The sequence below is a fragment of the Anas platyrhynchos genome, chromosome 1 (assembly GCF_047663525.1).
Source record: "Anas platyrhynchos isolate ZD024472 breed Pekin duck chromosome 1, IASCAAS_PekinDuck_T2T, whole genome shotgun sequence".
Lineage (NCBI taxonomy): Eukaryota > Metazoa > Chordata > Aves > Anseriformes > Anatidae > Anas > Anas platyrhynchos.
Genome location: NC_092587.1, coordinates 44,786,223 through 44,810,433, shown reverse-complemented (window position 1 = coordinate 44,810,433; position 24,211 = coordinate 44,786,223). Strand labels below are relative to the sequence as shown.

Sequence of the window (24,211 nt, the reverse complement as noted above, 5' to 3'; positions counted from 1 at the left end):
AATAATTGGTAAACCAATTAAGACTACCAGGAGTTATGGACATATGTAACAATCTACCAGGTCAGAGGCTTTTCAAAGGTCTGCAGATATTTCCACAGGGTACACAAATTTTTCTGTCTTGGAAACACATTGTGTATTAATGCGGTACAGATAGAGTGCTTTGACTTAAACTAGAAGTCTCTAAAGATCTCTCTTTCAACACGAATCATTACTTAGTATCAATAATTCTTCCAGATCTGTGCTTTGTAGACAGATAGGGGCAAATCCTTTGACCTATATTGGTAAAAATAAGTACCTCAAATTAGGGAAAACTGTAGACAGCATATATACACAACAAAATTGGGTTTTAAGATACTCCTGATTTGTCACAACAGGTACGTCTGTGCTGGCACTGCCCTACCACACTGAAACCACTGCAGATGTGGCAGACAGATGGTTTTGCCTTGTTGTATCTTAAATAAAAAATCTGTCAACAAGTTCTTAGAAACAGACTTAAATACATGCTTTTTTCTGTCCTTTCAACTGCAATCTTCAGAAGTAACCCAAGATTGGAAACAAGCATTAAAATGAAAGAAAAGGGAATCTACACCCTGTAGAAATCTGAAATTGTGTTGAAACTGCAAGATAGAGGAAGTTTAGTACTACTTGTAAGGATCGATGAAAGCTCCTAAGTAATGCTCTTGTTCCAGAAAAGAGAAATGTGCTAGACTGGTGGGTCAAAAAGCTGAAGGCTTTAACATTTCCAAACATATTTTTTTTAACCCCTCTGGTGGGAAAAATTAATAAATAAATAAATAAAATAAAATCTGATGTAATTGAAACTTTTTGAGTTTCAGCAATTTAACCAACATGTACTTCATACTTTGAGGTTTGTTGTCCAGTATAACCCTGGGATGGATGCTGGGAAGACCCACTATGGTGTACATTTTACTTTATTTCTGTCACTGAAAACATGATGCCAGAATTGAGATGAGTAAAGCTATTGATTTCATACGTGCATGTAGCTCTAAGATGTTTACATAATACCTTAAACAATCTCCATTTCAAACTGCACTTTTGCTGCAGCTGACCTGCCTAACATTCAGAGCAAGAAGCCAGTAGAAAATGTACCTGCATGAGTGATCTTTCACCCCATATTGACTGGGGTTGCCTTCAGTGAAAAGGGCACCGTGTGCAGTAGCTTTCATCCTCTTAGAAGTATGACAGATTCACAGAATAGCTGAGGTTGGAAGGGACCTCTGAAGATCATCCAGTCCAATCCCCCTGCCAAGCAGGTTCACCTCGAACACATAGCACAAGATCACATCCAGGTTGGTTTTGAATATCTCCAAAGAAGGAGAGTTCACAGCCTCTCTGGGCAACTTGTTCTAGTGCTCTGTCACCCTCAAAGTAAGGAAGTTTTTTCTCATTTTCAGATGGAAACTCCTGTGTTTAAGTTTGTGCCCATTGCCTCTTGTCCTGTCTTCAGGCACCACTGAAAAAATTCTGGGCCCATTCTCTTGACACCTTCCCTTCAGATACTTATATACATTTATAAGATCTCCCCTCAGTCTTTTCCAGGCTAAACAGGCCCAGCTCTCTCAGCCTGTCCTCATATGACAGGTGCTCCCATCCCCTCATCATCTTACTAGCCCTTCACAGGACTCTCTCCAGGAGCTCCATGTGTCTTGTACTGGGGAGCCCAGAACTGGACACAAAACCCCAGATGTGAGCTCACCAGGGCTGAGCAGAGTGGGAGGGAGGATCACCTCTCTCTACCTGCTTGCAATGTTCTTCTTAACGCACTCCAGGAGACCATTGGCCTTCTTGGCCACAAGGGCACATTGATGGCTCATGGTTAACCTGCTGTCTAGCAGGACTCCAGGTCCTTCTCCTTAGAGCTGCATTCCAGCACATCAACCCCAACCTGTAATGGGGAACACAGTTATTCCTCCATAGGTGCAAGACCCTGCACTTGCCTCTGTTAAACTTCATGATGTTTCTGTCTGCCAAACTCTCCAGCCTGTCCAGGTCCCTCTGAATGGCAGCACTTCTGGCCTACCAGCCACTCCTCCCAGTTTTCTACCAGCAAATTTGCTGAGGGTGGACTTCCTTCTATCATCCAAGTCACTGATTAATAAGTAGATGGTTCTGTGACAGGAGCATATACCCACGTGGCATACTAGCTATTTACCGCTTGTATTCCATTTCCAGGCTAATGTACAGTCATTGTGAAAGTACAAGTTTGCTGCCAAAATTATTTAAAAAAGAAATCATCTCACTGCACTGATAAAAGTCTCTGGCTAGCTGCCTCTTCAGAGAGATGTTTTGAAGCTATAAATTTTCCTCTGCAGAGACTTCTAGAGCTGTAGACAAAACATTTATTTGCACTTGCTGAGTTAATTGGAATTGAGGGAGGACAAAGAAGAAAGACTGTTCAGCAAGCAACTGAGTTAAATGTTTCTATTCTTACCAATGAGCAGAATCAAGTAGGAAAATTCTTCAAGAATAGAAAAATTCAAGTAGTAAAATTACTCAAAAAACCTGACTGCCTCTGCAAATTACAAAGATCAGCTCTGTTCTTACATGTCCATTCAAAATTATTGAGTAAATATGAACACCTTACTGTGCCTTGAGAAACAGAAGCACTTGCCCCATCAACTTACATGTATTTGCATGATCTTTATTTTGGTGCCATATACTGAAACTCTGAACATTTTCTGTGCATCCAAATGCTCATGCTCAGTTTCAGAAAACTGTGTGAAGTAACCAATCTGCAAACATGGTTTGCACATCACAGAAAATCACATGTAAAAGTGTTCAGGCTTGGAAAATCTGTCTCCTAGTATTTAATGTTCAAGAAAATAGTATTTTGCTTTTCAAAGCTCCTGCTTGAAATGCTGTTTGTGGCAACTGAGTAGATACTAGATGATACGTGTAGCAAGACCCTCATCCAGCACAGTGCTGCATATGTTCTTAATTTTAAGTAGATATAGAAACTCTTTCACCTCAGTGGAAAACCTTGTTTAACATCAGCACTGTATTAACTACCATGCCATACTATTTGCTTATCTGATACAGTTAATTTTTATAAAATTCCACTTTAGAATGAGCCATCTCATCCAGCCTCAAAAAATTAAATGCCTTTTTTAAAATCTCATATGTTTTCCTATCTGAATTAGTAGAGACCCTTCAAATCAGTAACAGTATGCTACTTATTCACTACTTTAAAGAGTACATCAAAGTAAATTTAATAAGCTAATTATAAAATATGATCTCAAATGAATTAGTGTCTGAATAGGCTGAGAAAAATCTCAGACTGACCTTTTAATAAAATCACTTAAAGTTTGATAAATCTAATATTTACTTCATTTTTATTTGTGTTTGCTTATTTCTCATGTTTTCATAGAGAGATCTTTCCCTCATGGCCTCCTGGGCAATATTTCTTATAGTTTAGTCAGTGGAACCTGTCACTGATAAAGTGTGAATCAGCAGCTGATAAAGCAAGAAGGATATGGTAAAGCCAGGCTAGTTATCCTTCAAAAGCAACAGCAGCACCAGGTACTATCCTGGTTTATTGTATTGGAAAACACTGTTAAGACAAAAGATGTTGGAGAGAACACTGTAGCCTGTCCAAACACCTGCTGGAGTAAAACCTCTGTCTACCTGTAAACCAGAAATGATTGAGTTGGCCAGTCCATGACTTAACACACAGGAGTTGTTTCTCTAAGAAAACAAACAATCAAAAAAAAAAAAAGAAAAAAAGAAAAAAAAGTGTTCCCTCTACAAAGTGGGTGTAGAGGGAGAGGGAGAAGGGAAGAAACAAATGTGCCCTGATTTGACTGTGTTTATTGACACCATGAAGATTGTGGGAGAAGAGTGTTCCTGTAACCGCTTATTTAGAGACTATGTTGCTGGCAGATGCATTTCTTTCTGTGTTGGAGGAAGCAAGTTACTGATTAGCCATGTATTAAATCACAAAGGAATGGTGGAAGACTGCCTACAATTTTGAGTGAAAACAGACTGGCTGATATTGTTGGTCTGATACTTTCCCAGTGAATCTAGATATTAAGACTCTTGTATATCAGATAGATATATAAGACTGTCATTCGTGTCTATATTGGTTTGATGGAAGCTCCCTTTACTACAAATGGGTCAAATACAGGAGAGATCTGTCTGTAGCAAAACTTGTGTTGGCTTCATACGTTGTGTTTGGCTGAACAACAGTCTGGTTTAGACTGGGCATTTTCTGATGCCTTTCTAGACAGTATTTTTCATTAATTAAAAGTGGTTTTGAAATGGAATATATGAATTTTCCAACAGCTTCTTTTTATTAATAGGCTTGTGGTTTTCATCTGATGTCAGCACTTTGGGACCTCCATTGTTGGTTGGCTGTCATTTCCTCTCTCTCCCGCCAAATTAGTTCAGATCTGTTGGAGATGCTGCAGGGATCATGCTACATTCATCTGTTCTGGGGAGCAGTGATTTGATTGTAACAGGAATGGAGGCTTTTGGGGAAGAGGAGGTATTTTATATATACCAGCATTGTCATTATTTTGCTCTAGCTCGGGTTCAAATGAAGACAGGCTGGTGGACTGAGGATTCAAACATTCACTTCTATACATTTTAAAATTATAGTTAAGTATTTAACAGGACAATGAATGACATCACTAATAAAGCTGCTTGACTGAATTGCTGTCCATTACTTAATTCTGTCCTCTGTTTATATGTCTTTTCCAGCAGCTGCAGTATTTTTTCTTAGTCCCCAGAATTCTTCTCTGGGGCAGATTCTAGACTGCCACCTCTGAGGCCATCTGCAGATTTCCCAAGGCTGCTATTGTATGAATAATCAGCTGTCTCACTTAAGAAATTCTCTTTGTTCTACATCATTAAATGCTGACTCCTGCTGTTGCTATGACAGATCACTTTACAGGAATCTATAAGGAGAGCTGTGTCTCATATTAACAGTGAGTCTTTACCATGGAACAAAAGAATATGATAGTGCAAGAATGAAAGAATTTGCAATTTATAACATTTTAGCATTAGGAAATTAAAAAAAAAAAAAAAAAAGAAGAAGAAGAAATAAAAATTAAAAAAAAAAAAAAAGACTGAAAATGCAATATACTCATTTTGAGGTCCATATTTCCAGAAAGTGAATTAGGGTCTTTAAAATAGCATTGAGTAATTTGGTGCCAAGAAATATAATTCCTAACCCCCATCAAGGCATTGGTCACTTGGGGACCAACAGTAGGTCTCTGACCCTACTGTGGTTACAGTAGTTTGGGAGGGAAGTCAAAAGAACACTGGCTTGCTATATACAAACTGCGTAAGAAAGGAAAATGCTTCCATCAAAAGCATGAGTGATAGCCTCTAGTGGAGGCACAACGATGGCCTAAACAACCTGACATTTTGTTCCTGTACCATGGCCTTTTTGTTTGGAAGTCCTTTCTTGGGTATCTCCCTGATCTCTGCAGCTCTCTGCTAAATCTTTGTACTAGTTACTCAAGACCATCAATTCTAACAGACGCCTTTGTGAAATGTCAAGTTTTGCTGTCAATCAAAAAACTGGCCATATGCCCAGGAGGTCTTTCTCTGTCTCTAGCTGCATCAGAGCATCCTGGTGCAACGAGTTTAAGCCCATAAGCCCAGTATCTTTTCCTGTCTGCTATTTATATGCAGCTATTTTTATTTATTTATTTTTTTACATGGAAAGATGGAAAGAGTGTTTTTTGAAAAGTTCCTAGTTTCTTTGTTCATGTTGAAAGAACTCTGAATCTTGAGAGAGGTGCAAATCTCATGCCTATTTACATGGGCAAATAGGCTTGAAGTTGTCACCCCCAGCCTATGTTTTTTTATGTTCTGTTATGCTTTTAAGCCAACATCATGGCATATAAAATGACACCATTACATGTCACTGTGACCTTCTTCTGCAGGACTGCAATACTGGAGTGCTTCCTAGACCACGGCACACCATCATGCCATGTGAGACCATATGGTGTCCTGTGGCTGAAACATGTTGTCCATGCTCTTTTTATCTTAATGGTTGCTTCCTGTCTTGAGATTTATTTTGTCGTTTGTGTGTTAGTGTGTTTTTTATTTTACCACAACTGTTCCTGTAGTGCCATGTCATTTGTAACAACACCTCTTGTCTGTTTTTGTATTTTGGAGTTCGTTTTCTGGATGGTATGGTGAGGAGATGCTCATGGTGTGGTGGCATATGTTCTTCTGTATGAGGAACACACCAGTGGTGACTCTGCATCATTGCTGATAGCAGGAAATATTGTCGTCTCATTCTATGTAGCTTTAAATCAGTCCTGGTTATATTGAAAGCTGCTTGAAGAAAAACTGTTTCTGCTATAGGAAAAAAAAAACTAGGTAGCATTATCCAATGTGTGTGTTCCCTCACCTGAAAGCCCTTTGGCTGGATTTTCTACTGCACTGTCACAAACCCCATCAATCTCTTCAATTTCTTCAGAAGGAACAGAGGATTTGCAGGTTAACCAGTTGGAAACGCAAATATGGATAAAACCAGACGTACAGAAGACAGATGTGGACTTTTCAGAAATTCTTAATGCAATACAAGAAAGTAAGTTATCACGTGGATGTAAAATCAAGTATACAGTCAAAGAATCAATTGCAATGCAATAAAATTTTAACTGAAGGAACATACAAAGTAACAAACTGAATGATAAGTGAGTATGTGTAACTAAAATTAGTGAGAAATTTCAATAGGCAGTAAAGGACAGTAAAAAGGACAGTAAAAAAATCTTAATATCAGAGAAGTTATAGTAAGATTTGGATTATTATGTACCTAAGGAATCCAGCAGTATATATTTCCTATGCAGAAGTAATGAGATATATTGATTCATGTTACTTTAATCCATTCTTGAATGGCTGTGTGAATTAACATTGACATATATATGCTTCAGTCTGGGATTTAAGACTAGATTTGAAGTTTCATCTGTTACAGAGTATTGGGATATATTCACATTTTTGCATCTGGCAACTTTTGGGACCAGAAGTGATAAGCTCAACATGACAACCAAATGCCTGCATGTCTTAGACAGTGTGTGGAACCATCTCTTATCACATGTAGTATGATGTGGTCTGAGAAGTGATTAGTCCACCCTTCTCAAATTTAACTGCATAATACTCTCAAGACTCATGCTAGAAAAAAATACTAGTCTTATTAACAAAATCTGAAGACAGCCCACCCAAAGACTGATGCAAAACTAGAATCCAAATGAATATGTAATTTCAGTGAGAATTTTACATAATAGGTTGAAAAAACAAAATACATGGCATAATGACATTGGTAGCTAGCTTCCTACTTTCCCTTTTTTCCAGTTTTATTTTAAATTGGGAGTTTTATGTAACAATTTTCTAAAGCAAGAAATAGCAACTTACATTCTTGAGTGCTGAAAGGCATATAAGAATGTTTAAAACCTTGTGCTCCTCTTGATTTTTATGAGTCAGTACCCATGCACTGCTAGAATCAAAGCATTTGGTGATGGTATTAGTTTGGGTATGGTAGGGAAACTCTCAGGTTAGTTAACAACACAGGTAATCATTTGAAAATGAATCACATGGTTATTGAAGTTGTATATTTAGGATGAACTCTGTTTTTTCTACCTTACAAGGCTTTTCCCATCTGGAAACATCAATATGAAATTTTGCTTTCTCCCTTCTTCTCCTCACCCCATTAATATGTCACAGCCCAAATACAGGCCTGGGGCAAGTTGTGGATGTGTACTGAAGAGGCTGAAAAGACACTATAATCTTTCAGAGGCTGAATAGACAAGATAGATGAAAAAAGATAAGCAGATTCTGTTTGGGAAGAGACTACATCTGAATACAAGAAGCTATTATCTTCTCCATTTCAAGAATGTGGTGGAGTAGAATAAAAATGCATGATTTGATTAAAACAATTAGATGCCAAGATTAGATTTATTAACAATGCTTTTCAAAAACAGATTCTTATTTAAATTACCAGATCTCATCTTCCCTTGGTGCTATGCCATACTTCAATAGCATACTCTCTCAATAGCATACTCATACATCCCTGTGCTGAATAACCTGAAATTTCTATTCAACAGGGAACAGATTTATTTAAAACCTCAAATATTTAACTTCTAGAAAAAACTCCTAGTTCCTATTAAAAGTATGCCATTTTTCTGTGGTTATAAAAAGGAGATTAATCTGACTCAATCTCAGGGGTTTGCAATGAAGATATAGACATCTGAATTCATTGCCTAAGATCCTTTCACATTCAATAGACAGTAAAAAAGGTGTCTATATCCAGCTTTCTCATTTTAAAGTAGCTAATATAGATTACATGACCTGAAACTTGAAAGTGGCTATTTCTCTCTGTTGTCTGAAGATGGAATTCAAGGAGATAAGCTACTTTAAATCAGTCCCATAGCTTAGGCACAAATGTCTTCACCATGGATATGTGTGTGCATGTAGGTGAAACCTACCTTATGTAAAGCAAATATTTGAAAGTGATTATTGGATATAAACTGAATAGAAATAGGATCTAAGTTGTTTTAGCAATTTGAATATAATTTCAAACCTAAATGGCATTAGACAAAGAGTCTTAATATTCTTGAAAAAAAAAATAAGAATTAACATTTTGATTTAAATATTATTTTAGAGTCATTTGAAAAGGATGAAACTTTTACAGGCTTGATACAGTGTTTTTCATTATCCATTTGCTGTTGGGAAGTTAACTTCTGTAACCTTCAGATGCATTCTGTTGTGAAAAGATGAAAGCATCACTATGGCTCTACAACCTGGTTTGCAATGGCTTGTTACATGCCGAAGGGAGTATCTTTTCACCTGCAGTCTGTTGTGAATAGCAAATAATTAGGATAAAACAGGCCTAAATATTCTTTCCAGAGTAGTTGCTCCAAATAGTCATTGTTACTTTTATTCCCAGTGGGTGTTAGTACTGAATGAAAATTTAAAAAGGCTAGTGATGCTTTTAAAGATCACATTTTTTTCTTCCTAGCATGAGTTTTCTGAGCATTTCACTTTTCAGGATCTGTTTTCTGTAAATGTAGCCAGCTGGTATATCTTTCTGTTTGGTATGCTGACAAGTGTGATCATTCAATAGCAGAGATTTTTTTTATTATTATTATTTTTAGTTACCTAAAACAGTTTGTTCAGAAGCTATTTTTTTAATTTCTATCCTGAATCTCTCTTAGACTGCAAATGAAGATAAAAATTTACCATCGTATTATTTACTTTTATGTTAATATAGTATTATAAAAGAATTAATAGTTATTTCTACTGCTTCCAAGCTAAATTTTACACTTGACTACCATAGTTCATGTTAAAGTCTTACACACATTTTTCCAAAGATTTCTGCTAAGTCTTTATAAGTTTCTTCTTGACCACAGTATACTCAGAAATTATCATCAGCCTATCAGAGTCTGGAAACCATAATCTGAAAATGGCTATGAACATGCACTGTAAAATATAGCATTGCACTGGGTATAAAACTGCCAAACCAGGTGATGCATCTGGCCTTGCCTTGGCTGAGAAGGAGCCAAAGCCTGCCTGGGCAGGACTGTGGGGAGCTGGAGCCCAGCCCTACTGTGGCCTCAATGGTGCACGGGTTGACGGGCCCAGGGGTGACATGGGGTCCTGGACCTGGGGCAGGGTGGGAAGATTCCTGGGAGTCTGGCCAAGGACAGTCATGGCTAGGGGTGCCCTCAGCACCCCAACAGAAGCTGGCAAAGGCTTTCATGGCTGTTTTCTAGTTATTATCCTGAAAATATAGACTTCATAGAATCATGGAGTCATAGAATCAAAGAATCATAGGATGATTTGGTTTTGAAAGGAAAACCACTTTTCTTATGGAAAAGTGGTAAACAACTGTGTTAGTGAAAAGACAACTCTGATTTCAAAGCTCTTTTCAAGAATCCCCATAATTTGCTTCAATGTATGAAACTTCTTTCCACTGCCATTGCAGTAAAGTCAAAATTAAGAAATTTCTGGCTTTTCAGAGTATTTCTCAGCATCCAGTTTACACTGACTCCCACAGTGTTTAACAGAAAAAAAAAAAAAATCATTTTGTTATGTCATTTTTCCTCTCCTTGTCTGGAATTCAGAAATCAATGAATTTCCTGAGACAGGGTAATTTGTCACTACGTAATAACTGAATTTAATACTTAACATGAGAAAAAGGTCTGGGCTGTGGTCACTCTAGGATATGCACCTCGCAAAAACATTTGTGTCTTGTACCTGGCAGGCTTACTGAGTGAAGGAAAATGTTTGTATACAAAAAATCCACCATAATGAAGTAAAAACGTAACATGTAGTACAACAAGATGCAGAAGGAGTCTTGTTTTTTCAAACTTTTCTGCTTCTCAAGTCTCTGAAAACCAGGTATTTTTTACTCAGGGTTTTTATTAAGGAGTATTCTCCAGTACTAGTGGTTTTAAACTCAATGATTTTCACCACCATCTACACATAGGAATGTCATCTACTTATAAATATTGCAAATATGAAGTTTTAAAGAAATTCATTCTTCAGTGTTACTGATAGACCTAAAAGTCTCAAAGGACAACTTCTGCAATGTTGATCTACAGCTTGAATTATCCAAAGTTAAAGTATACCCTGTGGTATGGTGTGACACTTGGTAACAGAAGAGATGTTAATTGACAGAAACATAATACTTCCACCTTGTCAAATATTAGTCAGGTCCTATTTTTGAAAGAATGTTCTTATTTTTAGGCACCTTGGGTTTTGAGTGTCCATCTTCAGAAGGTAACAGTATTATCTTACCTTGCTTTTGAGCACTGCCAAAAGCAGCCTCTTGGTTTAAAGAGTTTTTTAGAACCACAGAGATTTCACAAAGACTCTTTCTCATAATTTCCTAGGGTTCAGTTTTCACAATATGTGATTCTGCTACATTTGGTGTAAAAATATTTATATAAACTATTTTTTTTTAACTCTTCAAGGATTCTGAATTATAAAGTCACTTTGTTTTGTTTTATTTTGTTTTGTTTTTCACAAAATGAGAGGGAGAAATGAACCTACATAATGAAGCTAATCTAAAGTTATATGCGGGGTTCTTGATTTCTCCTGTAGTGATGTACACGCTGCTCTACATTGCTGTTAAATTTCACTGCCTGAAAAGACATGACTAGATACTAGCACTAGTCTGTCTCCCAAGTGATAGGCCAAAAGCACATATATAATAAAATTATTATGTATAAGTCTGTTAAGATCATTTGGGGATATCTATGTATTTATATAGTGGTCTGAGGGGAACAGAAAAAGCGTAGCTGTGATTATGACTTTAGCAGCAGTGTTAGACTGTTCATGTTCATTGTAGGGGAGTGGCTGAGAAAGGTACAGCCAGCAAAAGAGTTGGGTTGGAAGTACCATCACCATTATTAAAGTGAAGCAACTAGAATTTGCTTTGTTAATTATTTATTTGGTTTTGTGGAACAATATTTTATTAAACAATATAGTTAACTGATGATATTTGGGGTAGAAAGATGTTCTCAGCAAATGTTTCAGCCCCATGTTTAAGGTCCATGCCTGAAATACCAGGAGTTTATCTTGGAGAAGCATATCACACACAGAATCACACAGAATTTCTAGGCATCAAGGGAAGTGCATTGTACAGATCACATTCTCACCGGCAGCATAACTTTACCATGACTGGAAGATAGTCATAGACACATACAGCGCTGATAAGATAGTTCAGCACATCTCTTATCATAGAATCATTAAGGTTGGAAAAGATCTCAAAGATCATCTGGGCCAACCATCCTCCTATCACTCTTCACTACTTATTCTGTTTACTGAAGCTACCAACCTGCATGCCAATTATCTGTATACTTTTGATACTAGCAGTTTTCTACTACAGGCAAGGCAGTCTGGACAGGTCCTGGTAGCTAATTTCACTAGGTAGTTGAGATACACTGCTTCCACAACTTCTACTCTCTGCTGAGATGGGCTGGATTTTAAAATGACCTTGAAATAAGATTTTGTGTTCCTCACAAGACCTCATATTAATCCAGTAATTCTTTGCTTGAAACTCCCAAACATATTCACTCTCTTACACACCAGCTTGTGTATCTCAAACACCCACTTAAAAACATCTGTTTTGCAAGCCAAAGCATTACTGGCACTTCAGGAAGCAGCAATTTTAGTATCTCAAATGTCTCATCAGTTATACCAGGGCAGTCTTCACAGCAGGAAGAGCAGATAGTTCAAATTCCCTTGAGGACAGCATACAGGCAAAACTTCTTTCATTGCTACATCTTTCATTGCCCCTGTCTGCAACAGATATAAGTCTCTCATAGTCTTCAGAGTTTGACTGTTTCACTGCTTAATTATTTTTTTGCGTTCTTTTTCTCACAATTCTTTTCAGACTATGCTGAGGTGTTGATCACATACAGATTAATGTATCTTTTTTTTTGGAGTCGCTCTTCTGGGTTTCAGTTCACTGAAGTTTCAAATTAATTCAAAATTTCTTCTATTCCAGTAGTTCTCTATGTTGAGCATTGAGATGAATTTTCCTCATATGAACATGTATGCAAAAGCTGGTCTTGATCTACATCCAGATTATTATTTTTCAGGATGGAATGTTCAAATCCAAAACTGTTAAACTTGAGTAGTATGATATCTTAAAAACAGATAACCTGGCACATAATTTCTTATTGTTATGATGCCTAGATGGAAAAAAAAAATGCTGTTATAAGTATTAAAAATTCTAACGTCCAAATTACACTGCTCAGGTTGGTTCATTAGCCTAGTATTTAGGGTGGATTAGTTTGGATATGAATACTTTTCTGTTGCTGCTGAAAATATTAGTGGCCTCACAAGCTAGTGTACAGCAATCTAAAATGCAAGGTATGTTCTTGACACTGTCTTCATTATGTGCATAAAAATGAAGAAGAGTTCTTGAATTTTTAAATAGGGTGTTCTTTTTTATCTACCAGACTTTATATAATGTACAAGGCTGGTGCAAAAAGGGAGCAACGTTTGTGATTGACAGGAAAAGAATAATATATATAAATTGCAGCATATGTTCATATCCAGGACAAATATTATGAAGAAAACTTTCTCTGGCTTGTGTTAGTGAAGAGCAGGTTAAAGACACTGCGGAGTCTGTAGCACTGGAGATTTTTTTAAAAAGATTTCTTAAACTAGGCTGTAACCCCATGAAGAAGGGAAGGGTGAAAAGGAGGTCACAAAGTGTTCATGATGTCTGGGTAACAGATAATGGCCTTTAATTTCTGGCAGTTCTTCAGTCTCTCCATAGTGAAGGAATGAGAATTTACACCTTCAGCCAGTAGATAGAAATGGAGCTAAATTGCCATCAGCAATTAGGAGATTTTTGGCTGTTCCCTGTTAATATAAATTCACATCAACAGGAATTACAACTGCCTGTCACCTACTTAGGGGAGCTGCAGAAATGCAAAAGGACCAGGAGGATATTGCACAACATAAAGAGTCCAACAGTCAGTCAGGTTTGTAAAACAATGAGGAATAGTGGGCTAGAAAAATTTCTGCCGGGAATGATGATTATTTGATACTTAGTCAGGGAAAGAGGCTCAGCAGCTGACCTTGCAGGTTCCCTCCAGCAGTTATGACTATACTGTCATAATTCTGAGTTTTGCCTATGAATCAGGAGGCTGGAGAGGTGAAGTCTGCACAGCTAAGGCTTGGTCCTCAGCAAAGACATCTTTCTTCTCCCCACATGCATCTTTTCACCATTCTTTCACCCCAGATCTGCAGCCTCCAGGGTGCAGCAGTGGACCATTCTGGCTGCAGCCTGCCTGCCCCATGTATCCCATCTGACAGCTACTCAGTCTTTGAAGCCATGACCCTTATGTGGTACTGCAGATGTGTGCAGCCACTCTGCCCACAGCTTCACATCACCTCCTTACTCAGCAGAGCAGGGAATGTCACCCTAAAGCTAAATCTCCTCTGATTTTGAGTATAGTGGTATAGTGTCAGCATCTAACACATTCCTAGCCTTCCTTTTTTTTTTTTTTTTTTTTTTTTTTCTGTTTGGTTTTAATTAAAATAGTTTCCTAGTGACTTAAGCTATTGTTTCATGCATATCTTAGGGTTGTGCAGTAGGTAGATCTGAGTATGCTAGTATTACATGTACCAAAACATACCAAAATGTACAAAGGCAATCATCTGCTCAGGCTCATTTATTCAGCGTCTTTCAAATCGCAGTACTCATGTGAAGTCTTCTGCCATGGATCTGCACAACTTCTAACTGTATACTTTTTGTAGTATGTTAAAAATACCTTCCTTATAGAAATAAATTTTTAGAGGCCATAATAATCCAGAAAGCAATCGTTTAGCTACTTATCCCAAGAGAGAAGCCAAGCAGATAGCTAATGTATGTTTTACTGTGACAGATGATTACTTATTTGACATCAGAGGGGTACTATGGTATCCTAAATCTTCATTAATGTGCATCAGGAGATTTTAAGCTTAACATAGTAGATACTTATAGCAGAACTAAAAAGTGGGATTGTTATGTTACACTCAGTGTCTTCATTTGGCTCAAATGTGATTTGAACATATGTTTTTATTTTTGTTTTTAGTAGCTAAGGATGTCAACATTTTTTTTGATGAGTTAGAAGGTGTGAACAGCCCTTCCAAAGATGATGATTCCCTGCTTCACCATGGTAACTTGACCAGTACTTCTGATGATGCCAGCAGGTTGGAAGTAGTGGGAGAGGTAAGAACATAGAAAATTATTAATCTGATGGTCATTATAAAAAGGGAATAAATGTAGTTTCATTTAAAATCTCATTCTCTTTGAGACATCTTTTATCTGACCTTTGCTCTGGGGATTGTTTTTCCATTCAAAGATTATAATCTTCATTTATAATTTTAAGATTACAATCTTAATTTGAGACATAAAATATCTCAAACTCAAAATAGATTTTACTGACTTCATGCATACCCACTGAAAAGTCTGTACAGGCCTTTGTTGTCTACTTGTTTTCTGAACCAGCCAAGTCTAATGTTTCACCGCTTCTGAAAATATTGGGAAAAAAATGCCTATATTAATCCCTTAGGGGAAAGGAGGAAAGAGAAATTATCATAAATCTCTTGTGAGAGGTACTTGGTGTCAAATACGTGACACATTCCCGTCAAATAAAGAACAGAAGAAACTTGATGGTGCATAATGGTGATGCAGAGAACATAGTGGGGAGGTATGTTCATTGCATAGTCCCTTTTAAATAAAGTCTTAATGGAGGCAAAACATTATAGGCTAAAATATGAAGTATTCTTTTCTGTGTCCTTCATACAGAAAGAACGTGATACCCTTTAACTTTACATTGACTGCCCTACAGCTCATGAATGCTAGGTCTGTCTCCTCAGGGAGTGAAGAGTCCAGGGACTCACCTCTGGCCCTGAGGCCTCCTTTCCCCTGCCTCAGGAGTGTGGCTGTATCCAGAGTACTTACTTGGAGTGGTCTGTTTTTACCTCCAAGCTGTGCCTGAGGATTTTTTTTGGCAGAGCACTTACTGGCGCAGACCAGAACTAGCAGGAAACACACTAACAATTAAGAAGCATGGATGACCATAAGATGTTGTTGTAGCCCTGGCCCTGCTCCTCTCTTGTTTACTGGTTTAGATAGGATTTAGAAGATATAATTACAGACAGTGTCTTTCTTAGGAGCTAAAGTCTTTTGTGGTGCAAGCTATTTTGTAAAACACTGCTGAGGAGAGAGTCAGAGATTTTCCATGTGCTAGAATTTCAGCATTCATAGAGCTGTGCTCCTGGAATGTTTAGACAGATAATTAAAGCAACTAAATTCAGGCCATCCAGAGATATGTTTGACCTTGCTCACAATTTCATCTTCCCCTTCTCTCACTGCTCTTCCACAGCTTCCCATACAACTTACAAAGGGCGCTCTCCACCTGCTTGCATTATAATAGGGTAACCTGACATAATATTCCTGTGTAGCGTTTTGTGATCATGTACCATATGGTGTCTAACTAAAGGACTGGGTGGAAGGCACGTGGTCTTTGGATGTTGAGGAGGAAAACTAAACAGAAGATGATCAAGAGGACAAGCGATGACAGAGAGCAATATATGCTGCTGTTAATTTAGCAATGCTGCAAAACCATTTTCAACTGTTTTATGTATCTTTGTTATTTTTTAAAGGGAAGGTGAAAATGTCTGAGGAATTTCCTAGTTGAACAGATTTATTTTTTTGTGTACCCATAACCATAGAAAAGACATAGAACAGAGCAATGTAGGTAATGTATATGTATAAGAGAAAAATAAAGGGGGTGGGGGGAGAGAGAAAAAAAAATACCAGAAAATTGAAAATCTTAGTTGGAGCTAAGGGATGCTGTAGCCTATGAAAAACATTTCAAAGTCCATGTAGGTCCCTGATTAACTGCAGAACGAAATGATACTGTTTAGCTGTTGCTGTTTCAATCCATTAAAATGAATTTATATTACAAAAACTTTGGAGAAAAAATATACGAAGGTTTCTTTTCAGTTTGTTTAGCTGACAAGATAAAATATTGTTTGCTTCCGTTGTTAATGCTTGACCAGAAGATCCCATGAAAAGTTTATGGATGGAGCTTTATCAACAGTTCCTTCACAGATACAGAGCCATATAAAGATTTGGCTTGCCTTTTGGCCAAAAATATGTCATTTCTTAGTTTTACATTTCATTTGGACACAGCTGAATTAAAAATTAGATGCTACCATGTTTGCATTGATCAAAAAAACATTAGGTATTAGTTATACATTTTAAAATCTAAATCCTAGGACATATTGTCAAAATGCAGCAGAAAGAAGGTAAAAAGTAAAGGTAAAAATGGTTTAGGAGCTGTACTCCAGGTATGAATGAATTCAACTTTTTGTTCTATGGAGTATTAAATTACCCTTCTGTATTTAAGGAATGGAGAATAATGGAACTGGTATAAAGTCTGTCTTCAAGTTAAATTAGTGTATATGGCCCATTCTTGAGATTTCAGCTAATTTAAGTAGTTTTGATATTTAAACTGTAGAAGTCACCCCTACAGTCTTCACTTTAAACTCAAACTTCTGATGATATTTGGGTGTAGTGTTATTAACATTTTGCAAAATAATGTTAGTTTTAACAATCTTTTCTATAAATTTTAAATTGCTCTAGAGAATATGGCCAAAATCTTCCATTCATATTGCAAAAAAAAATTCTGATGTTCTTTATGGCACTTCTGATACCCAGTTTCAGCTCAGTTTTCTTGTGTATATTTTCCAGAATATTGGCCAACTATATAATTTTTCCATCAAATTCCTGTCTTCAGTGATCAGGATGGCTGTAGAAAAACTCTATTTAAACTTTCACAGAAAACTAGAAATCTGTTACTTTTTAACTTTTAACTTTTAGGCACTTGATTTTGCAGCCTAGATAATTTCATTATTTAGAAAGCTCTATGTAATTTAATATATTATGATGTCAAGAAGAATATACTGACCAGTGGAGATATATGAGAAAATACAGTTGCAGTATCCACATATTATAATCTAAATGGGTAAAATGACATTACAAAAAAGAACACATGGGGAAAGTACACTTATATTTTGATTAGAACTGTACTGTAAAAACTGAGTAGTCCTGGCTTCATCTATTTCCACAAAAGTTACCACAAGTATTAACCACCTCTACCCACTGTGAAGTTGCATGCAGGGCACTGTAATTTCAAGTAGCCACAAACAACGGGAAAAGTTGATCTCTTTAAAATTCAAGGATCTAATCTTAATTGAACACTCTTATTGATAATAACTAAGTACCATAATAACTAACTAGCAATGAAGAAAAAATATAATCTGTCATTAAATTAGCAAACACCGGAGTCCATTCTGATTTATCTTTTAGAAGACCTACAGATAAAACTTTGAATTTCCTTATTTTCTTAACTGCACTTTTGTTTAAAAAGCTTCATTTAAAATCTCTATAGCTGTCAGGATTACAAATTTTCTGATTTGGGGTACTGAAATATTTGGAGTAAATCTTTAGTCTAAAGACTTCCAAGCATGTATGTGTGTATGAGTCATATGCCTATGAATATTAACAGCTGCCAGTTGAGGGTCTGAGGATATGAGAACTAGTGTGTTCCTTGAAAAAGAATTCCAAATCACACAACTTTGGATATGCGTACTGCAATCAAACCTACAAAGATAGACAGAAATACTAAACTTATGGCTAAAGTGAAGTCTTCCCTGTTCTGCCACTATCTTTTGGCATACTTCAGGTGAAGGAATGGAGATTTGACATACATAGAGTAAAAAAGTAGGACTACAGAAGCTGCGGTCAAACCCAGCTCTACATTTTATTTATTTATTTTTTTAATCAGTGCAGGAAAAGTGAATTTTGAAGTCATTACAGAGGTAAAGAAGAAGTGATGTCTGGAAAGGGTGAATTCCAAGATGACAGAAAAGTCTCTGTCTAGAATAGTGGAAGCCAGGAATACTGTGGACACTGCAAAAGCCCTGCAACTGCTATTTCCTAATGCTGCAAAACCAGCTTAAGTGTCTCCATATTATATAAGATCTCTGCATCCTCAGAGTATTTATAATTACAAGTTCAGTCTATAAATCCTCTTTACAGGCTAGAACAGCTATAAGAAGGCAACAGCAAGGGTTTCTTCTTGGAGTCCATATCGGTCATATAAGAGTCAAATCACTCTGGATTTGTCATACTATATTCTTAAAACAAAAAAGGACTTCCAAGTACACACAAGGGTGAGATGTACTCCACCTGATAATGGCCAGTGAGTCTCATGAACTAAATTAGAACTGACCCAAAGTAAGCCCTCAAGCCTATATTGTGTGGACAGCAGGCCCTCCACCCAGATTATTTTAATCTACTCTATGAGCCCATTCCTATGGCACTGCTTTACTTGATAAAATACACATAGTGTCTGTGGGACTTACAGAACAGGAAGTATGGCTCAGCAGAAGGCTTAGAAATCAGAGCAGGACCACCAAGCTGCCCCCCGACTCTAAATCTGCCACACCCTTTTATTTAAATACCCTTTTGGGTTTTTCATGTCTCGTCAACAGAGAGAGTGTTCCTGAGCTGTTTTCATATTTAATGCTCTGTGACAAATACTTCTGATATCCTGATAATAACATTTGTCAGCATGATATGCAGTATAGATATAAATGGTTTGTTACTGTTATTTCCTTCGGGCTTAAATCTTTTTTCTTGCCTTCATTTTCAGCCCAGAGAACTGCTCCCACTATATCAAGTCTGTATTAAGCTGTGTTAGGAGTCAGGCACTGTAATAAAAGAATCTTAGAAAAATTTGCCTTTCTGTCTTCAGTAAACAGGGTATACCAAAGGGATGGGATATTTAGGATGCTTTCTTTTTCTTTTTCTTTTTCTTTTTCTTTTTCTTTTTCTTTTTCTTTTTCTTTTTCTTTTTCTTTTTCTTTTTCTTTTTCTTTTTCTTTTTCTTTTTCTTTTTCTTTTTCTTTTTCTTTTTCTTTTTCTTTCTTTTTCTTTTTCTTTTTCTTTCTTTTTCTTTTTCTTTTTCTTTTTCTTTTTCTTTTTCTTTTTCTTTTTCTTTTTCTTTTTTTTTCTTTTTCTTTTTTAAGTAAATGCACACTGAGAATCAGGAAAGCAGTTTACACTGAACTCCTTTAATGGTAATATTCCTTTTTTTTTTTCTTTTTTTTTCAGTAAGAGCACTTGAGCTATTATTATTATGGAAAATATGTTCATGTTTTGTGATTTAAATCAGAAAGCAATTCTCCTCAGAGAAAGTATTTTGCAAATTTCCTACTTTTCCTACAAGTGAAAGGTGAAATATTATTTTTTTCAGAGATAAGATCCTGTATTTTTGGGCATGGCTTTTTATGGCAGGAATGATTTAGAAAATTGTAGGAAAAGAAAGAGGAATTAGCCTAATCCTCCCTTCAGCTTGGAGTTCAACTCATCTTAAGATCCCTGGAGTACCTGCCCATTATCTTCCTCCGAGCCCACTATTTTCCTCTGAGGGAGAGCTCATTGTTTCTGTGTATATAAAGTGCCATGTATTCCATTCACTGTGTAAATTTCTTATATGAAAAAGTCCAAATTCACAAACTGACACATGGTTTCAACTTGTTTGAAAGCAAAAGCTTAAACCCTGGGCAAGATTTAGATTATTTGGAAGTAGTGTTAAATTGTGAGGAAATTTATGAAATTTCATGAATTTTTATTCATTTCATTTCATGAATTTCTAAAAAAGACCAGCAGTTTGCCTCTCAGATCTCAGGAGAGGGACCCGCCTGACCTCTTCTTAACAGTGAAATCATCTTGCTTCTTTCTCTCAGAGCAAACTTTTGAACAGACACATTCTTTGCTGGAAATAGCGAATAAATAATATTTATTTTATGTACTGCTAGACCAAACACTAGGAATTATTTTCAAATAAATTCAGTGCGTTTTCTCAGCTTTTTCATAAGCCAATAAAATTCTGTAGTTAGTTTGATAAAGTATGGTGAAGTAGGTACAAGACTTCCATCTCCTTTTCTGTGTCCTGTGAGGGAGGGGAACTACTGTTATCACAAAGCAACGAGTATCTCTGCATCAGGTTTTAGTGTTTATCAGCACAGTGAATGTTTGAGCCATTGTTTATTTTTCTCTTGCATATTCTACCGTACTAAGTTCTTTCAAATTTAAATTTCAATTACGTTATTTTCTGCTTTGAAGAGAACTTCTCTGTCAGAAGTAATTCCTCATTTTCTGGACGGTGACAGGGGAGGAAGGTTGACTTGCATTCTCTGTTCTTTCCTATCCCTATCTCAACAAATATCTACCTAAGAAGACCTCCTGGTTTTGAACTGGGGAAGTCTGTAGTCCTTTCAGACAACTTCAGACAACAGTATGTAAAACACCAAACGACTCTGAACAACTTGTTCTGATTCCTTGTCTTTCCTTTTGAGTATTACTGAAAATTGTTGATGCAAATAGTGATACAGCAATTACCAAGGATAATTAACATTACTGAAATGTTTAACTTTCTCTTTACAGGAAGTACCTGATAAAAACAAAGCCAATGGACTATATTTTAGAGATGGGAAATGTCGAATTGACTACATCCTGGTATATCGAAAATCCAATCCACAGACAGAAAAGAGGGAAGTATTTGAGAGAAATATCAGGGCAGAAGGACTTCAAATGGAAAAAGAGGTAAGAGAGTTTCCCTGGGGAAAAATAATAATAATAATAATAAATAAATCAACATTTAAAGCTGGGCAGTATATGGTTTGTATTTACTCTGAAACTCCTTTGTTCTGTTGGAGTAGTGGAAAAGTGCTTTTAAACATGCCTAAAAATAGACTAGTTATTGCCAGAGCAGCAGGAAAGCATAGCTTAAAGGAAAATCAGACACATGGTCTGAAGGCCAAAACAGGCCATTACAGTCATCTTTTTCAACCTGATGCACAAGTAGGCCATAGAATTTCATCCACTGAGTTGTGCAGTAGAGAAAACAAGTGCTGGGTTTGGATGGCCTAAATTCTATGGAGTACAATCTGCACTTCTTCACATCATTTTCCTTTTAGCCATCTTCCTGCTCCACTCCTTGCTGAGGCTCTTGGTATTTTTTCCAGACCCCTGCATTCCTTTTCCTGTCAGCTTAGGCACAGGAACTGAGGTGGTATTTTTGTAGCTTGAAAACAGACTAAAATCTCTCCTACTTTCATAATCCTAAACATCAAAATAATTGAACAGTACATATGAATCTTTTATGTCAATGCTATTTCTAGCACAATGACCTAAAAAAGTGAATCTTGTCTGGACAGGAGTATAAAATAAATGTAATCTGTCTAAAAGTGTATTGACAAAATAGGTAGCAGGAACAGGGCTCAAAGAGACTCTTTTCTGCCTGTGTTCTTTCTTAAACTTTCTTGTGTGTGTTTAAACAGGACCTAAGTCTCACTTTCATATAGAATAGATATTCTGAATACTTAGCTTTACTAGTGCTTGACCAACTTACACTGATATTGATATGCATTGTTGTGCTGTCACTGATGCAAATGGTACAGGAATTTTCAGGTTACAGGCTTTGGTCAACTACGTAAGTGCTGTACATTTTCTCCCCTTCTGTCACTGAACACTTTGTGTATGTATAGATATTCTGCCTGTGTGCTTGAAAGGCACACTCCTTCTCAAAATACTGGGGGAAGGAATGAAGGAAGGGAAGCTGTTTCTCTCCAATATAATGACAATGTTTCCTTTCTTCTTTTCCTTGCTTTTGTTTGTTTGTTGGTTGGTTTTAATGAATGAACACAGTTACTGGTAGATATAACTGTATAAATGCATGTCACTATTTACATCAAACAGTTACCATACCATGCAGTTACTTGAAATAACCTGGAAGTTAGCATCCTTGATGCTGCAGTAGTTGCTAGATGCTTTAAATGGCAGCCATTATTCCCTTATTACGCTTGCTTCCTGTAAAGGTACCAAAGTCTGTAAGAGTTATATCCTAAGACCTAAGAACATGGGAGCATTTCTGTGGTTGTTCAGCTTCACATCCTAGAATTCTGCTCTACTTCCACCAGGAGAGACACTGAAAATGTCTGAAGTTTGGACAGAAAGTGAACATGGAATGAATTTTCCTAATTGATAAATCTGTCCAACAGTTTTGAATCACTCTTTTGCTACTTTGTGATTTTTGCAGATCTTGCCATTTACTACTGTGCTAAACTCAGCAGTGAAAGTTATGAAATCATTTTATATTTTAAGTATTATGAAACTTATTGCAGCATTCTGTACAGAGAACTTTTTCAACTTAATGATTTAAGTGCTTACTATAGACTTTTCTTGTAGCTTTCAAGCCCATTTACTTGGAGTTTGCTGCCTAGGCTGCATGAATGTTCTGCCTATTTGATTATTCATTTCAGTTTCTATTATGCTACTGACATTCAGTTTTATTTCTTATTAATCTCATTTGGCCTTGGTGTGACTTCTTGCCAGCATCAGTAATTGTACATTTCCTAAATTCAGAATGATCAAAATGAGGCTGTGCTACATGACTCAAGCTAGGATACCGATCTTTTTAAATATATGACTCTGACCTAAAATTAAAACCTAACATGTATATTTTATGACCATTTTCATTTCCAAATTGAATTATAATCCTGAAAGAAATAAGTACATTCATTGTACACTCTCTCTCCCTTTTTGTAGAGTAAAAATGGTGCTGAAGAACATTTAGATTTAAACTAAGTGGTGTGATTTGTTAATGCTTAGATTATTTCTCATGATTTCTACTTTTCTTTTTTGGTGAGACTACTGACATGAATTTCAGTTCTGGAATATTTTAACAACAGGTCTGTTTCCTAATTGTTGTTCATATGAAATATATTGCTTCCACTGGGAAAAGTTTGCTTACAGATAAAATGAGAGAATTGTCTGTCTCTTTGTCCAGACAACTTATATGGAGGCAATAGATTGTAATTGCTGGACTGAAAGAAAGAAACTTTAACATTCCATGAATTTTCTGTGGTGCTGGGTTCATTCTCTTGGCTTCCGGCTGCCTATATATTGACATTCAAACACATTAGTCCTTTTGGTTATTTTATTTTTTTTTAGTGAAATCAGTGTCAGGGAGGAAAACCTCTGGAAAACAGCTATTCACACAGCTGTTTTGTAACCACATTCCTCAGTAACACTGCTGTGACTCTCTGAGAAGCATAACACAGCAAAATACCTAGGAAATGTTGGGTGTAGGGAGTGAAATATTTACTGAACTGTATGAAATGAAAAAGTAAATCTGAAATGAATTCATGACTGTTGAGATAACTTGAGGAACAATAATAGGAACATGTAGCTAAAAAAGAACTGAACAGGTATATGTTTCTGACAGTAGAAAATGGTGTTAACTTTCGGAGGTATTTCCCAATGAATTCACACTCAAATTTTTTGTCTGTACCACACCACTGTGCTATGCAAGTTCTTCCAGTTTTTGTGCTCTGTATAACCAGTTGCAGTAAACAAGGGGATCTCAAATCAAGGAGTAGATCACTGAATTAGTGAAAGTATGGAAAATAGAGGTCTAAGAATGAATGCTAATGTAGTGGAACAGCATAGATCTTTTTTGTGACCCTTCTCCTTGCTTTTCTGTGTATATTGAGTCAATTCATATAGGATTTACTGTGTTGTCCCAGCCCAGCATGGATCACATCCAACACATGTGATGATGTATACAGAAGCTCTATGAACATTAATGCAAAATAT

The 24,211-nt window shown here is 36.5% G+C and overlaps 1 protein-coding gene across 4 annotated transcripts in view; it reads left to right on the top strand.

The window, feature by feature from the left end:
* The window catches only part of ANO4 (anoctamin 4), a 227,228-nt gene that overhangs the window by 111,335 nt on the left and 91,682 nt on the right, over positions 1-24,211 (top strand). For 3 of the 4 annotated variants that reach the window (XM_072036105.1, XM_072036106.1, XM_072036108.1), the window contains 2 exons: positions 14,568-14,704; positions 20,999-21,157. In XM_072036105.1, the coding sequence (XP_071892206.1) occupies positions 14,568-14,704; positions 20,999-21,157 (296 nt within the window). Of the gene's footprint in view, positions 1-6,454; positions 6,566-14,567; positions 14,705-20,998; positions 21,158-24,211 lie in introns of all 4 variants that reach the window. The other variant, XM_072036113.1, reaches the window with a different exon arrangement.